Here is a 16,407-nt window from a genome sequence, read left to right as displayed (position 1 = left end):
CCTTTATGGAGGCAGACTGCCACATCTTTCTCCCATGAAGGAGCTAGTGGATTCAAACAGCCGACCTTCCAGTTAGCAGCCGAGTGTTTAACCACTGCACCACCAGAGCTCCTTCTAGGTTAGAGAAAGGCTGGTAGTTAGAAAGCCACGTAACAGAGGAATGGGAGAATGATAATGGCCATCCTTTTTCCTATTTGGGTAGCTCTTTACCTCATTTGAGCCTTGAAATCACCTTATAAAGGAGGTTAAGTGACTTGTCTAAGGTCAGTGGCAGTCAGGTTAGCAAGGCCTACAGCTCACGCTAATGGAGCCTAACTGTGCCCCTCAAGCACAGACTATGTTGGGGCAGAACAAGCCCAATCATGTAGATAGCTCAGCAAAGCTGGAACCCCACCACCACAGCTTCTTCAGTCTCAGTCAATCTATCCTTAATTAAATGTTTATGTGTCTGTTAGCCCATGGCAGACTGTGAGTGTCTTGATGGCACTGACAATGACTTGTTTATCTTGCCTTCTTACAGCCTGGCACAGAGTAAGTGCTCAGTAAATATTCATTAAATAAGTAAAAGAGAAAGGGGGGAGTTTGATCAGGTATGAGGCCGTTTCCCAGTCAAGATTTCTGAGCCAGAGTTTCTGAAGCTCTAATGGTGAGCCTGAGGGAGAGATTGAGGGCATAGGTTGACTTTTAACATACCCTTCTTCCAACTTCTTCCTCTTCTCCCCCCCCCCCACCCCCCACTTCTAGATCTTGTTCAGGAGCTCCTGTATAGCTCCTGTTGAAATCTTAACACAACATGATCCAGACATCAGAAGGATGGAGGTAAGGATGGAAAGAAAGATTAAAGAACAAATTTGACAAGCTAGGAGTCCAGAAAGGGGACAGGACTCAGGCAGCTGGAAGGATCCAGGTGCTCAACTTAACCCTCCTGAAGTTCTGTAATCCCCCCACACACACCTTACTTTTCAGCCTGACAAGGGTCTGTCTTATTCTAAAGTCCTGCTAGACTTAGGGTCTCCCCAGGCCCACCTCACCTCACCATTTTTCTGCAAGAAGTTCTTCTTTCCCATCCACATCAGTTTTAATATAACCCCTCTGGTTCAGCTCTCAGAGACCCTGGCACCAGAATAATCATTTCCCCTGTAGAACAGGGTGCTCAACCCTGTCCAGTCCTCAGCCAGACCTAAGGAAAACTGGAAGCTTCCTCCAACATTCCTTCCACCTCCACCCCACCTGTTTCACCACCACTTTTCTCTCCTTTACCTTCCATCCTCCACCACAGGAAAAGTCTCAGATCCTGACCCCTGGAAATCCCCAGTCTCCCTTAGCTCTAGATAGCCAGCTAGAAGAGAAGGTCCCTAGCAGTAATAATTCCAACACCCCTGAAAAGTTCAGCTTCGTCCCTCCCATCCCCCAGCCCGAGTTCATTCACCTCTGGATCACCACAGGGGTGAAATTCTGGAGATTTCCAAAGCCCCCTACATAGCTTCCTGTCCCCACACTCCCGAAAAGATCACCGCAAGTAGGGGGCTTAAGACCAGGCAACTTCAGGCCAGAGGGTTGGGAGTCAGTATATCTGGGGTGGAAATGAAAATGCTCAGCAGGAGAGTCACACCAGAACTGATTTGAAGCCCTGAACGAGAGGTCCTAAGGATGCTCGGTGTCCAGAAGAAGAGAAAGCAGGCAAATACTGCTAAGTCATCTGCCATAGGCAATAGGAAGAGATTTGGAAAAAAAAAAAAAATGGGAGCTGGAAATAGAAGGAGAATAAGATGAAGAGCAAGATGGACGGGGTAAAAGGCTGGAGAAGTTGACCCACGGCTACAGATCACATACACACACGGGACTGTCAGGTCTTGGTCCCTCCCCTCCACCAAACTACAGACAACTGGTGAATCCAAAAGCAACCTGTCCTGTTCCTCCCTTCTCCTTCATCCCTGGTGCCTACCTGAGGATCGGGCCCTGGAGGTGGCTCCTCTGCACAGGAACAGGGGTTGCCATAGGAATCAAATTTTCCTACCTCAGAGGCTCAAAATGCTGGCCCTGGGGCCCCAGGGCCCCTGAGGGGAGTGACTCCCTCTTGAGCCCCTGACTTCCTCTTCCAGGCCCCAGCAGAGCTGAGTAAACTAACTCTCTGGGGAGGTGAACAAGGAGGAGCCTCGCTGCAGGAAGGGGGGCGTCATTAGGCAGAGACCCAGCCTCTGGCAACTGGGTGAGAGACCGAGGGAAAAGTTTCAAATCTACATCAGACTGAAAACAAAAATCTGTTCTCAGAAGAATCCCAGAAAGGACAGAAATAGCACAGGCCAGCCCCTGCTCTGAGGAGGTGGGGCTCCTCTTTGGAGAGAAAGGGTTAGCCTCCCTCCCCCCGCCCCAACCCCGGGGTCTAAAGCAGCCACCACTTCCTCCTAGAGAGACAGCAGGGTCTTTTCAGGGGCCGTTCTTCAAAATGAGCTTTAATGCTACGTGAATGAATGAAAGCAAAACAGGAGGATGAAGGTCCCACAGAGAATTAGAAGCTGTAGGAAGGTGGTTACTGAAGCTATGGGGTCAGGGAATCCTTACCCAGAGACCAGCTCCACAAGGAGGGAAGAAGCCTTCCACCACCCACAACCCACCCTCCTCCCCCAGACAGTGCATAAAACTCAGAAGGACCAGCGCATGGAAACCAAGAAGTTGAGCAAGTTACTTTAACACTCCCAGCCCGTTTCCTCGTCTGTAAAACGAGGGTTAGGGATTAACTGTGAATTAATTAAAGAGAGGTAGTCTAGCCCAGGGGTAGGGGAGAACTGATGGGATGGTGCAGTAGCTGTCAGAAGAGGAACCCAAGAGCGGCCTGGGGACGAGAACTCCCTCTCCAACCCTCATGCTCCGCTCTCGCTTAGGCTGGGGCGAAAAGAAGCCCAGCCTCTGCGGCGCGAAGTGGATGTGCGCACACAGCCCCAGCCCACCGCCCGATTGGCTGGAAGATGACATCAGCAAAACAAGTATTTGGGAGCCGCGATTGGTCAATTGAGGGGTTGGGCGAGGCTAAGAAGGAGCGACTAAGGTGAAGCCAAACGCATCTAGCGAAAAGAGTTCCGGTTTCTATGACCTCCTTAAGCTAGGGTCTAGGACTTGGGGCAGTGTGGAAATAAGGGAAAGGGGTTAGTGGGGATGAATATGACAAGAGAAAGTGAAATGAAAAAAATAGGCCCGAAGCTGGGATTTTATAACGGGAAGTCTGCACGCGCGCGTGCACACACACAAAGCAGGGAGAGATTAAAATACCTCGTCACCGTACCAAAGCTTCTAAGGATTATAAACAAATAAAGTTTGGGAACCTGCTGTTTCTCATCTCCACTGAATACCGAGACACCAGTAACAAGAGAAATGGAGGTTAAATGTTTGGAAATTGTTTTCTAGTGACCTCCTGACTGCCATGAAGCAGGGCTGCTGCAGATTTTCAAAGAAAGGAAACCCTCTCTCTCTTTGTCCAGCATCTTCCTCTCTGTGCCCCCCAGCCCCCGCAAGCAGGGGAATCAGTCATTTGGCCTGTTCTGTGGACGTGCTGGTTTGGAACGGGTGAGAGAGGAGGAGCAAAGGCAGGTGGTAGCCAGCTGCACACAGCCTGAAACACCAACAAACTCTAAGCCAGGCCAGCTCCTCTCCCTCACCTTGCCCCTCACCCCAGTCCTCACCACTCTAGGCAGATAGGCACTAACCTAAACCTCCTACCGAAAAGGTGGAGATTTCTTAGACTGGAAAAGCCTTTGAGAGGATATCTTGTCCATTCCTCTGCTGTCTTGCCCAATAGAACCAAGCTGGTTGGACAAATTACTTCTATCTCACCCCACGCCCACCCCCCACCGCCCCCCCCCCCCCACACACTGCATCACCTGTACCAGTGTATTATTATTAAATGTTCTTAAGTAGTAGTATTGGGCAACCACTGTCCCTTCCTGGGGAAAAAAATTCATATACACACACTCACCCACAGACACACTGCACACTCTACACTCAGTGTCTGAGCTAAGGAGACTGGTACTTGCAGAGATGTGATGACCCCAGCAAAGGGTCAGCAATGGTTTTCCTCTAGCCCTAAATTTAGTTTAAAAATAGAAAGGAGCCCAACCATAATGCCGCCTTCCCCTGTCCATGCTCTACCCATCCACAGCTTTCCCCACCCTATAGTGAAGAACAGGAGTTGGGACAGGGAACAAAGGCAAGGAGATTGCCTCTGGTCAGAGAGGAGGTGGGTGTGGGTGTGGGTGTGGGTGTGGGTGTGGGTGTGGGTGTGGGTGTGGGTGTGGGTGTGGGTGTGGGTGTGGGTGTGGGTGTGGGTGTGGGTGTGGAGGCATGCTGGGGAAGGGATTCACTGGCTAATCTCGAGGCTCCAAAATCTCAGATCTTGAAAGAATCAGGGAAATCATCTAAATATAATAGAAAAAGGACATCAATTAAAATCAGGGAAAATTGCCTAGATTTTCCCACTTTGTATGACCTTGAACAAGTCGCTCTGAGCTCCAGTTTCTTGTCTGTAAAATGGGTAAATAATATATGCTTCACAGAATTCTCCCAAAGATCAAATGAGATCATTTGAAAGCACCTTAGGAACTATAAAGTGGTGCAATGAATGCAAAGGATTATTATTTAGTCCACCCCTTTATTTGGTTATTTGGTTTTTTTTATTTGGTTAGCTCAGCAAATATTCATCAAGAATTCTGCAGGAACGAAAGTCCCATAGGCCCACCCTCGTGCCCAGGACCCCTGATTTTCCATCCAGGCTCCAAATGGCACCTGAGCCATTTGTGGAAAAGCTTCAGTCCCCCCAGAACCCCCACTCTGGATGCCCAGGGCTTCTCCCTGGTTCCTTATTCCACACGGGCCAGGGAGGCAGTGGAAGCAGAAGCTGGGGAGTATGCAGAACATGGGACTCCAGAAACTAAGAACAATCAGACCCCCACCCCACCAAGCATTGCTCTCACTCCCCTGATTTCCCATTGCTATGCAAGCAGCCCCAGTTCTGGCAGCTGGCTGGACAGAGTGGCGGGGGTGGCTCCAGGGATAAAAATAGCCCCCCTGGTGATAGAGCTGGGGTACCATCCTGGGAGGTGGCAGGTCTCAGGTTGACAAGGCAGTGCTGGGAGATCTCTAGGCACTGGAGAGAGGAGCTTGGGGTGGGGGCTGGGTCTTGGGGAGCTTGGGGGAAGGGCAGCTGCTAGCAATAGTGGGGGAAAGCACAGAAACCAGGAGAGTGGAAGGGGATGAGAAGAAGGGCAGGAGGTACTAAGGGATCATGGAGGAAAGAGAAGAGATGTGAGAAGTACTAAGGAGGAGGGGGAGCCCTGGTGGCATAGTAGTTAAAAACTTGGCTACTCACCAAAAGGTCAGCAGTTCAAATCTACCGGCAGCTCCTTAGAAGCCCTATGGGGCAGCTCTACTCGGTTCTATAGAGTCACTGTGAGTCAGGATCCACTCATGGCAAACACAGAAGGAGAGGGGGAGGAGTCAGCTTGGCTTCCAAGGTGCCTGTGTCTAAAGGTAGCTCCCTCTTTCAGTATTACTATCTGCTCCTGACTGGAAGCTGGAAGATGTTTCTAACAGGTGTTCCTACTCCAGCAACAACCCAGCACAGCTCTGGTCAGATGCGGAAGGGGATAATCTAAGCTGCCTGAATTTTAGCCCAGGTTGATAAGAACCAGTGTGTCCTAGCTCCCAGCCCAGCACACAAAATGAGTCAACTCTCCTTCAGGCTTCAACCCTTGAGAGAGGGAGGAAGGTGGTCAGAGGAAGGCAAATCAGAGAGGAGGCTCCTGTTCACCTGTACACCCCTCTCTTCTCCTTCCCTGCACCTTTTAATTCTGCTCACTAACTACCCTCCACATGGACCACCTCACCAGCCCTCTAAACAACATCCCAACAGACGTTCCCAGCAGATGTCCTGCTTCCAGGGGACCTAAGAGATGTTGAATGAAGGCAGCCTAGGATGGGAAAGTGAGTTGGAAGCCTGGCAGGGGACCGACTGCAGATGTGATAGGAGTAGCACTAGACTGTGTGGATCAGCGGAATCTGGCTCTGGTCCCAGCCCTGCCCTCCACCTTACCACCCAGCTCTGGCATCAGTTTCCTTATCTGTAGCACTTTAGGGTTCTCAAATTCAGTGCCAGAGTTGGAAGCACTAGGGAAGTAGGATGCCTAGGCCTCCATTCCCAGATTCCACAGTTCATTCTTTCTGACTGGCTCACTGCTTTCCCCAACCCAGCTCTAACCTGATGCTTAAAGGAGGAGGGTGGCTTTCTTCATCATCATAGGAAGGTCACCTCCTAGCTTCTTTGACCTTTCCAGGAAGTTCTGCATATCTGTCTTCAATCCATTTTGTTGCAACCAAAACAACAGCAGATTTTCTTGGCATTTCAAAGAAAAGCAGAAAAGGCACAAACGAGAGATAAAGAAGTCTTTGGGGTGAACCTAGTGCAATTTGATTTATTATATTTCTTTCAGATTGGAATTTCTAAAGTTGCTGCATGGTAGAGAGGGGATCAGGGTTTAGCGAACTTGACAACACTGTTGGCATGTGTGCTCTGTCGGTCCAGACCCCAAGAAATTTCCAAACAAGGTGGGCATGAAGGAGAGAGTTAAGGAGGGATTGCTAAGCTAGATGGAAAAGTTGATAAACAGGGGAACAGGGAAGCTGAGGAGCAGGAGTGAAAGGAGAAGCTTACCTAGCCCCCAGGTCCTGCCTGCCAGAGAATCATTGAGCCCCCACATACATATAAGCCAAGCTCCATCCCCAACCTAAATGGTGCCAACACCAGCTGGCAGCCTGATCACCCCACTGCAGCCACCATAATTATTTGCAAATATGACTTCTCATTGCAGCTGCAGAATCAACTGACCTGGGAGCTTGGCTGTATCCAACAGTACCACCTGAAGCACCCCTCTTCTAGCTTGCCCCCAGGCTTCTTTCTGGATATGCCCTGGCCCTTTTCCCACCAAGCCTGCTTCTCCATCAAAACCCCCATCCCAGCTCTCTCAGTAGACTGCGGCCAGGTCTGGGATGCTGAAGTAGAACCCTAATTTGATGTTCTCTTCTCAGACAGCAGTAAGCTTCTCAGATGCAACAGGAGCTGAGGGGAGAGGAACGGGAACAGAACTGGGGGATGCCTGAGGCAGAGTGGCAAAAACACTGGCATTAGACCTCCATGAACTGAATGGATAACAACTCAATTTTCTCCTTTTCTCTTTTTTTATTATTACTGTAATTTAGATGAAGTATCACAGAACAAACTAGCTGCTCATTAAACAATTTTTATACATGTTGTTTTGTGCCATTGGTTAACAACTCCATGACATGTCAATATTCTCGCTTCTCAACCTTGGATTCCCAAGCTTTTCTGTCCCCTCTTGCTTTCTAGTCCTTGCCCCTGAGGTGGTATGCCCCTTTAGTCTCATTTTGTTTTATAGGCCTGTCTAATCTTTGGCTGAAGTATGAGCCTCAGGAGAGGCTTCATTACTGAGCTGAAAGGGTATTTGGGGGCTCCTTTTCCCTTCTTAATAACACTTCCTTTCCTCAGTTCCCATCTTTGGCCCTTCCCAGGATGCTCTCTGACCATTAAGGCTTCCTCCCTTAGGAGACAATTTCATTATCATACAACTTCCAGTCTCCCCAGTTGTCTCACCTCCACCCCACCTGCTGCCCTGCTTTTGTCCCTCTTTCTCTGCTATTGTCCTGAGGAGACTTGGAAAATAGCTACTCAACTTCCGTACCTGAGAAAATCGGCCCCCTGAGAGTCAAGGGGAATTACTTGTCTTCCTCTCCAGAGGAGCTGGGAAGATGAGGTCACTGAGAAGGCAAAAGAAAGGCCTTGCAGAAGACAGGAGCTGAGGCTGGACTCCTAAGAAGGCCTTAAACGGTGCCTGCAGCAAACTTATCCTGCCCATCACCACAGCAACACTTGGGTGAGGGGAGACTGCCCCAGAGATTTTCTGACTCCCAGCTAAGATGAGGGAAGAGTAGGAGAACTGAAGGTAAGTGTAAGAGGCTAAGTGAAAAGGAAGGGACATAAAGAGGAAGTGGCACAAGAAAGAAGAGCAAAACAGAGCCTAGCAGAGAAAGAGAAGCCAGAGAAAGATGAGGTCAAAGGAGAGAAGGTGTAGAGAAGACACAGAAGGAATCAGAGAAGAGGAAAGGAGAAGGAGCAAAGGAGTTGGAGACAAATCCTCAAGGATTTCTTTAAAGACTCAGAAGAGAGGAAGGTCAGTTTCAAGGTTCTCTGTTCCTCCATCCCAGTCTGAGAGATTGGGAGAACACAGTGGGAAAGCTGGGGAGACAACTACTCACTCCTTTGACTTCAGGAACTCCCTGGGCAGAGGGCAGGGGGCGGGTGGAGAAAGGTCCAGAGATGTCCAGGCTCCTCTCCTACTGAGTCCCTCCCCTGTCTTTACAGTCCTGTAGTGTTCCCAACTTCCTACACCTTCCTCCCAGCCAAAATGACGAAGACAACCTCAAATGTGGAATCTCCCCTCACAGTCTTTTTCCAACCCACCTCCTGGGGCTCCTGGATGAGCAGAATGACATATGGGTTCTTAGGGACTTTAGAGATTCTCTAAAATAGGATGTGGCATACCTGATAAAAATACTCCCAGGCCTAGGGACTTAGGATAAATGCCAGAGAAAAATTCCTCCAATACTTACAGAACCCACATATGACACCCCTCAGGCTTCCAAGACCCACCATGTCTCAGGACTGCAATTGCTCCACCCACCTCTAGTTTGATGACTGGGGAAAGGCATGATGAAGAGTAAGTCACCCTCCTTTCTTCTGGCCTCAGTGGCCCACACCCTTTGTAGGAAAGCCCTCCTCCAGCCTCACTCAGCTTTCTATTCTCTAAGCTCAAACACTTCGCCTCACCCCCTCCAGACAACCATTCATCGATATGGCTCTCTTCCAAATCATGTCCCAGACACCAGGACTCAAGCCTATTAGGTGATTCATATTCTTCCCTCTTGAATCTTGATCCTTCTGCCACAACCCAGCCAGTGGTCACGCTCATTTTCATTCGCCTGCCTCTGCACACAGCAAGATTTCCCATGCTGAAAGATCTTTCATATGAATGATATCAAAGGAGGAACAAATTCAGACAGATAAAGTGACTTCAAGTTCACACAGCTAGTAATTGGCATAGTGGGAACATGAAATCAAACTCAAGTCTCCCAACTCCAATACCTATGCTCTTCCACTACCACCACCCTGAGTCCCTATTCCCTCCAGTCACCTTTACAACCAAAGGTTTGTGAAATTCTTCCTTGGATCTCACTTTGATTTCCCCTACCCCTGTACCTCCCCTTTACCTTGCTGCCTGAATTATCCACTTTCTATCTTGACACAGTGGCTGCAACAATGGGCTGAAACATAACAACAATCATGAGGATGACGCAGGACTGGGCAGCATTTCATTCTGTTGCACATGGGGTTGCTATGAGTTGGAATTGACTCGATAGCACCTAACAACAACAGCAACATCCAGAGATACCACACAATCCTTGTTCAAGACAGAGCTGATGGAGGAAAGACAGACATAGAGGACATCTGATGGGAGTATGGGGGTTAAAAACCAGGGAGGAGAAATTGCGCCTGCCATGGTTAGAAATAAAGGAGGAGGGGCTAGTCCAGGGAGGAAGGTATTAAAAATCATCCTGCCAAGGCCAGGTGAAAGGACGTTCCTTTTTCTCCAGAGGTCCAGGGAGCCACAGTTTATCCTGCAGTCTTTACAGCAGCTCCACAGCTGTATGTAGAGGAGGAGGATAGCAGTACGATTTTCAAAACTGGTAAGAACCACAGAAGCTCACCCTATGGAGCATATACAAAATGAGGACAAAAGTGGGGTGAATAGATGAGGCACCCAGTCCAGTCCCTCATCTTCCTCCTCTTGCCCACTGGAACTCTCCAGGATTGTCAAAAAATTTGAGTGAGTGTGCCACAAACAAGATCACACATATGCATTATCTTATTACCTACACACACTCACATACACACATACATCATTTCACTCACATAGGACAATTTCAGGTATTCAGGTAAGTGCATACCTTCCCAACACATATATTATCATACACGTCATATATAAACAAAGAGACATAATCATGGATGATGGACACAAAATGCCCCCGGCACACACATTGACCCCTCGTACCCAGACACATATGTATACATGTGAGACATGCACAATTTTATCCTGACACATCTCGTTCACATAATCCATGTAACATGTTTCTGTATCCTCTCTGTAACTCCTTCAGTTCCAGGCTCTGTCCTGGGGTCTACAAACCCCACACCATCACTGTCTCAAAAACAACATCATCTCCCTTTTTTCTGTCCCCATTCGTTACTCCCTCCCTCTGCATGCAGATGTATACGCATTATAGGATCAGAGAGAGAACTGGGCTCCATGACATAAGCACATATGTTCATGAATTCACTTGTTCTTTCCTTTAATTAACAGCATTTATTGAGTGTCTATTACATTCCAGGTACCACGCTAGACTCTGATGAAACAAAGGATGAGCAAAAAAAAATCCAACTGAGTCCTTGCTCCAGCTCAGCTACAATGACCTTGAACCACAGCTCAGGACATTGACCTTGGGGTTCCCAGGTATGTATCATGTGGAGGAAGGATAAGAGAAAGGAACTGTGTCTATACTCTCCCCAAGGAAAAATAAAGTCCTATCTGTAAAATGTAAAATTTCAGGAGGAATGGAGCACAGAGAACAGAGAATTAATATCTGCGCTTTTTCTGCATGTGTAACCCCCCTAAGAAAAAGATCAGGCAGAAACCCAGGGTGGTAAATTCTATCGCTTAGATGGGTGTAGCAAAATGAGGAACAGAGTGCCTCACCCACTGTTCACATAACCACTTGATCGAGTTGAACCAGATTACAAGCTCCTATGGAGCAAGAACCATATCCATTTTGTTCACCACTGTATCCCCAGCATCCAGCACACTGCCGGCCCAGGAGGCACTCAATAACTGCTTGTTGAATGAATGAATGAATGAATGAGCTAAGAATGACAAATCAATCTCTGTTCATATTTTTTCTTGATTCACAAAAGACATAGAAAGCCCCTTCTACCAGGAGAATGAAAAAAACTAAAGACACAAGGGTAAGATTAGTCCAAAGGACTAGTGGACCACATCTACCAAAGCTTCCACCAGACTGAGTCCAGTACAACTAGGTGGTGCCCAGCTACCACCACTGACTGCTCTGACAGGGATCATAATAGAGGATTCCGAACAGAGCTGGAGAAAAATGTAGAACAAAATTCTAACTCAAAAAGAAAGACCAGACCTGCTGGCCGGACAGAGACTGGAGAAACCCCAAGAGTATGGCCCCCGGACACTCTTTCAGCTCAGTAATAAAGTCACTCCTGATGTTTACCCTTCAGCCAAAGATTGGACAGACCCATAAAACAAAATGAGATTAAAGGGGCACACCAGCCCAGGGGCAAGGACTAGAAGACAGGAGGGAACAGGAAAGCTGGTAATAAGGAAGCCAAGGTTGAGAAGGGACAGTGTTGACATGTTGTAGGGTTGTTGACCAATGTCATAAAATAATATGTGCACTAACTGTTTAATGAGAAACTAGTTCTGTAAAACCTCATCTAAAAAAAAAAAAAAAACCCTTCTACCTCTGCTGGCCTCACTATACTTTGTAAGGCCTGATCCCAGAGAATGGTAGGCAGGCAAGTCAAATCCTTCATCTTAGGGCTGGAGATGCTGAAAATCATCCTGGCCAACCCATCATCTCCAGACTGCCCCTCCCAGCCTCTCTCACGCTTGAGTTTATGAGTCTACTTAGGAAAATTTTCCTCCTATGTAGGGGTGAAATCCCATGGTAGAGACTCTCTCCAGCTCATATTTCCTCTCACCTGCTTCAGATTCTGAATTCACCCTGACAGGGTTCTAGTGTGGGAAACACAATTCCTGGATGCCCTTCCCAGCAAGAAACTACCCCACAGGATTATATTAGTGTGGGTTTTCCAGAGGTAAAAACACCAGGCCCAGCCTCCCTGAAGAAAGTCTAGATGTCCTAGATTAAAAATTAAAAGGGTAGAGAGGAAAAATAGGACATGTTAAGGAAATCAAGATATATATATAATTCATCTATCCTTATTTCCATTCAGTGCCCAAATCCTGAGATAATCACATCCACCATTCTATTTCCAGACTAAACAACTGCCTCCCAGGCCCATTTGGAAACAGGTGGTCATGTCGGGGTGTGGGGGGTGTCTATTTTCATTTTAAGGAAGGAACACCTTTTTGCTCTCTTCTTCAGAAACAGCCCAGCCCTATGAGTTGGGGAGTTTCTTCCGCCTACCCAGCAAAAGTCCTAAATTCTCTCCCCTTTATCTGATTGTCAAAACCTTCCCAACGTTCAAACAGGGCCATCAACTTGGGGTCTATCTTGATATCAAGATTTTTCACTGCTTTGAGAAAGAGGGCTTGAGAATCTCTTTCCGGTAATTAAGAATAAGGAGATAGTACTTTTCTGGATAAGTTATTACATGTATTACATTCTTAAGGACCAGAATGCTAGAGTAAGTGAAGACCAGAATAATCAAATCAATAACATTAGTGATCCTTGTCCACTTTAATCTCATGTAAGGACATCTCAGCTAACACACTCTGTAGGGGCAGCTGCCTCTACTCCCTTCTCTCTCCAGGTTTCAATGCCTCCTTCTGGGAATCCTCTTCTCCCACCACTGAGCACATGTCAGTCTAAAGGAAGAAATAGCAATTCGTTTTCAGGAAAGACTTCTGGTAAGCAAGGTGTGGGAAATAGTGACGCTGGTAAAACCCAGTTTAGAGTCTGGTTATCTGGAATGGAAACAAGGGAATAAATGATGACCCATTAGTGCTGTTGGGAAGCCATTCCGAGACACCTTGAATTCTCCCATTTCTAGACCCTGAGGTCCCTTCTTTGGCTTTCAACCACTTCCTTACTTGTCCATCATCCAAGCTTAGTTACTATTAACAGAGAGTCATTTTCCATCAAGAATCACCCAGTGCTCCTCCCAACAAAAATCAATTCAATCTGGCTTTCCAATTTCTTCATCCCAGAACTCATCCCAATGCTGCACTTCGCGCTTCATAGAGCCCATTAAATTGCATTGGCTAGAGGCAAGGGAGGGGGACTGAGAAGCACATTTGGATTCCAAGCCTTGTTGCCCACTAAGCCTCAGTTCTCCTAAGGCCTCTCTAAGCAGCTAGTGTATAAATCAGACCCACCTGCCCAATATAAAGGCGTCATCTTATTGCCACAGGTGAAGTATTTAAAGAACAGCACAATCATAAGCATCTATCCATCTTCTCCTCCACGAGAATCCAGAAATGGAAAGCTTCAGTGCTAGCTACTGAGGATATTGGGGAGGCGATGGATTCAAGGCTAAGTACTGTATTTTCTCACTAAACATCCATACTTTCCCAACTGCTGCCTCCTTCCTGGGGCCATGGGGAATCATCTCAGGGAGGGGGGCATCTTCCCTTGCTGATTAAGAATCAACAGACTGCAGAAATTACCCAGTGGAAGCAGACTGAGAGGTAAACACACTTAGATGGCTTAGTCTTTGACCTAATCTTCTCTTTCTCTAAGGAGCAGGAAAAAAGTTCCTCTCAACCCCACCGGACTGGAATATGGACACCTGAGTCCTTTCTTTCTCCCTTTATTCCTCCCCACATGCCCAGGTCCTGCAACATTAAGATGCCTAAACGTGCTTGGAGATCCCGGAGACTCTACATAAACAAAAAGGCTTTGATCAAGCCAGTTATCTTGCTCCATCAACCAATCTTTCTTCACCTCCTCCCCCAGTTCCAGCTGCCAGGTGGGGGCTCCACCCCCAGCTTCCAGGTGGTCCTCCATAATTAATATGCAGAGCGAGTGTCCAGGCCTCAAGAGAGATGAACATCTCAGGTATGGGCCCCCGCCCCCGCCCCCACCCCCTGTCAAATGCAGGAGCTAGAAACTACCAATCCCAACCGAGATGCATGTTACCCACAGGTTGGCACAAGTAGCCCCATGCACTAGGTCTGCAGCTATATGCAATCACTTCCACGCACCTGTGACCCACAGACACTCATGCTACACACATGTGATGTGTCTTACATCTGCACAGCCTGCACACATGGATACGTGTGAGTCAGCCTGGCACCTCCTGAATGCTGCCAGTCTGCAGCCCTGCCACCCTGCACATGCTATGCCGCCTCTCCGCTCCGTGTGTCATCCGGGGGTCCGCAGGCACAAGGCTACCTTTGAAACTCCTAAGCCCCCTCCAAGCAGCCGGCTTGCTCCGCACATGCCTTGCACATGTGGCCTGGCCATGAGTGTCAGGGCCGTGTTTCCTCGCAGTTGCCAACATGTGTGCCTGAGAGAATCCACCAGCCAGCTCCAGCAACCCCCCCCCGTTGTCTCCCCCCCTCCAACTGCTCCCTAAGGTCCCTTCCCCCCACTCCCCAGTCGGGTACTCACAGAGACCGAAGCTTAATCCACATCTTCTTGCTGGGGGTTGACTTCAGCTCCAGGGGTGACGGACAATCCGACTCCAGCATCTCGGGAGGGCTGCGGGGGGACAGCTCCATGCTCAGCCTCTGTCTACGGAACAGAGGAGACAGGACCGCGACTCAGCCTCGGCCCCTAGCCGGAGACTCTCACCCCCCTCCCGGCCCCTTCCCACCTGCAGCTGGCGTGGACCAGCCAGGCTGGTGTCTCTAGGCTCGGCCCAAGCTGGCAGAGCTGCAGTTCTGCGGCTCTTCCTCTCCCGCTGCCCAGCCGAGCTCTGGGCTCCCAGTCCGAGCTCTCCGCGCCGCCGCTGCCGCTGCCGCCGCCACCGCCGCCGCGCGCTGCCAGAGCCGCCTCCTCGCCTCTCTCCTCCCCCGGCCAGTTTCCCCCCCACCCCGCTCCCCCTCCCTTCTCCTCTGCCTGCCCGCCAGTCTCTCACTCCTCGCAGCGTCTCCTCCCTCTCCCAAAGGAACGATTGGAAGCCGGGGGCACACACAGACACGAGAGCCCAAGGGCGAGCGCACGCACACAGGCGCCCAGTACGAGCGGCCGCAGTAGCCCGCGCGGGGCTATGTGAGTGCGTGTTTACTGAGTGCAGGGCAGGGGGCGCTCAGGACTTCGGGGTGGGTGGTTGTATGCGTTCACTTGGTGTGTGTTTTGAGTTTCCGTGTATGTGTGCGCGCTCTCATGTATCCACATGTGCCTAGCTGCGTGTGTGTCCGGTGTGTGCGGGAGGGGTAGGGATGGGTCTAGAGCTCTCCCTGGGGAACCTAGCCACTCTGGCTGAGTAAACTCTGCCTCAGATCAGGTCCTCACACCTGAGCTCCTGTCTTTGAAGGAGCTCTCTCCTCTGCTACCCCAGCCTGATCTTCCTGACCCTGTCTTCATTGCCCTAGCCTGCTTCAGCGTGCCTCTAACTACACCTCTGGCCGCTGGGAATTTCTCACAAGTTCAGAGCTCTCCAGACCAGGCAGCACCACACCATCCTTGACTACATATGACCCCACGCAGTCATGAAATCATTCCTGATACTCACCTCTATCCCTCCTGCACCGTTCCAGCTCATTTCCTCTTATCCATCTTCAGTGAAAGAAATCTAAAAGCTAAAGTCCCAACACAAAACAGCCCAGCTGTTTAATAAACATTTGCTGAACAAATGAGCTGGAATTTGAACTCAAGACCTTGTAACAGAGGGAAGCCTTTTCCATCCAACTGAGTCCTACCTGGGACTCTTCCAGAAACCACCTCTCTTCCTTAGGGTTGTTCTCCTTAATGGTCACTTACTTTGGCATTGAGGAAAATTCTACGAAGGTAAACAAAAGGGTGTAATATTCACTAACTGCTGGATTCAAAACAGGCCACTAGTGCAGAATCCCAGGAGGTAAATTTTAATTTCAAGAACTCTAGAGGTTGGAAAGAAGGGTCAGCAGGAGAAGGTATTTATTCTAAATATCTGGTAGAGGCCCCTTCCCCGGGCAATGGAGAAGAAGTGAAGTGGTAGCATGAAGAAAAAGAAGACTTATCACAGCTAAGACTCCCAACATAAAAGAATTGCCAAGTTAGGTCGGGCTTTCAAATCTGGCAGGACAAAAGTATCAGCAGAACCAGCTCCCAGGAAGTAGAGAAGGAGAGGGCGGAGTCGGAGACGGAGAAAGAAGTGGAAAGAACACTGAGACTTCCCTTTTCTGTCCACCTAAATTCAGCACACATCCCCCTTCCCCTTCCTTGCCAGAGAAAAAGTGCCAGCGAAGAAATAGCTGCCTTGGAGACCCTAGTCACACTCCTGCACAATCCAATTCTAAAATTTGGAAGCAATTTCATTTCTTATCAATGGAAAAAGGGATGGACTACAAAAGAATTGCAAATTAGGATTAA

The 16,407-nt window shown here is 48.9% G+C and overlaps 1 protein-coding gene across 2 annotated transcripts in view; it reads right to left on the bottom strand.

Annotated features, from left to right (window-relative positions):
• PDE1B (phosphodiesterase 1B) overlaps positions 1–14,830 on the bottom strand; it is a 28,679-nt gene extending 13,849 nt beyond the window's left edge. The window contains exons 1-2 of one of the 2 annotated variants that reach the window (XM_049883359.1): positions 14,708–14,830; positions 14,503–14,625 (exon numbers count right to left, since the gene is read on the bottom strand). In XM_049883359.1, the coding sequence (XP_049739316.1) occupies positions 14,503–14,612 (110 nt within the window). In that variant the 5' untranslated portion in view covers positions 14,613–14,625; positions 14,708–14,830. Of the gene's footprint in view, positions 1–1,945; positions 2,149–14,502; positions 14,626–14,707 lie in introns of those variants that run through there. The other variant, XM_049883360.1, reaches the window with a different exon arrangement.
• Positions 14,831–16,407: the final 1,577 nt, after the last annotated feature.

This window comes from Elephas maximus, chromosome 4 (genome assembly GCF_024166365.1).
Source record: "Elephas maximus indicus isolate mEleMax1 chromosome 4, mEleMax1 primary haplotype, whole genome shotgun sequence".
In the NCBI taxonomy this organism is placed as follows: domain Eukaryota; kingdom Metazoa; phylum Chordata; class Mammalia; order Proboscidea; family Elephantidae; genus Elephas; species Elephas maximus.
Note: the sequence above shows the minus strand (reverse complement) of the source record. Positions and strands in the feature narration are given on the sequence as shown.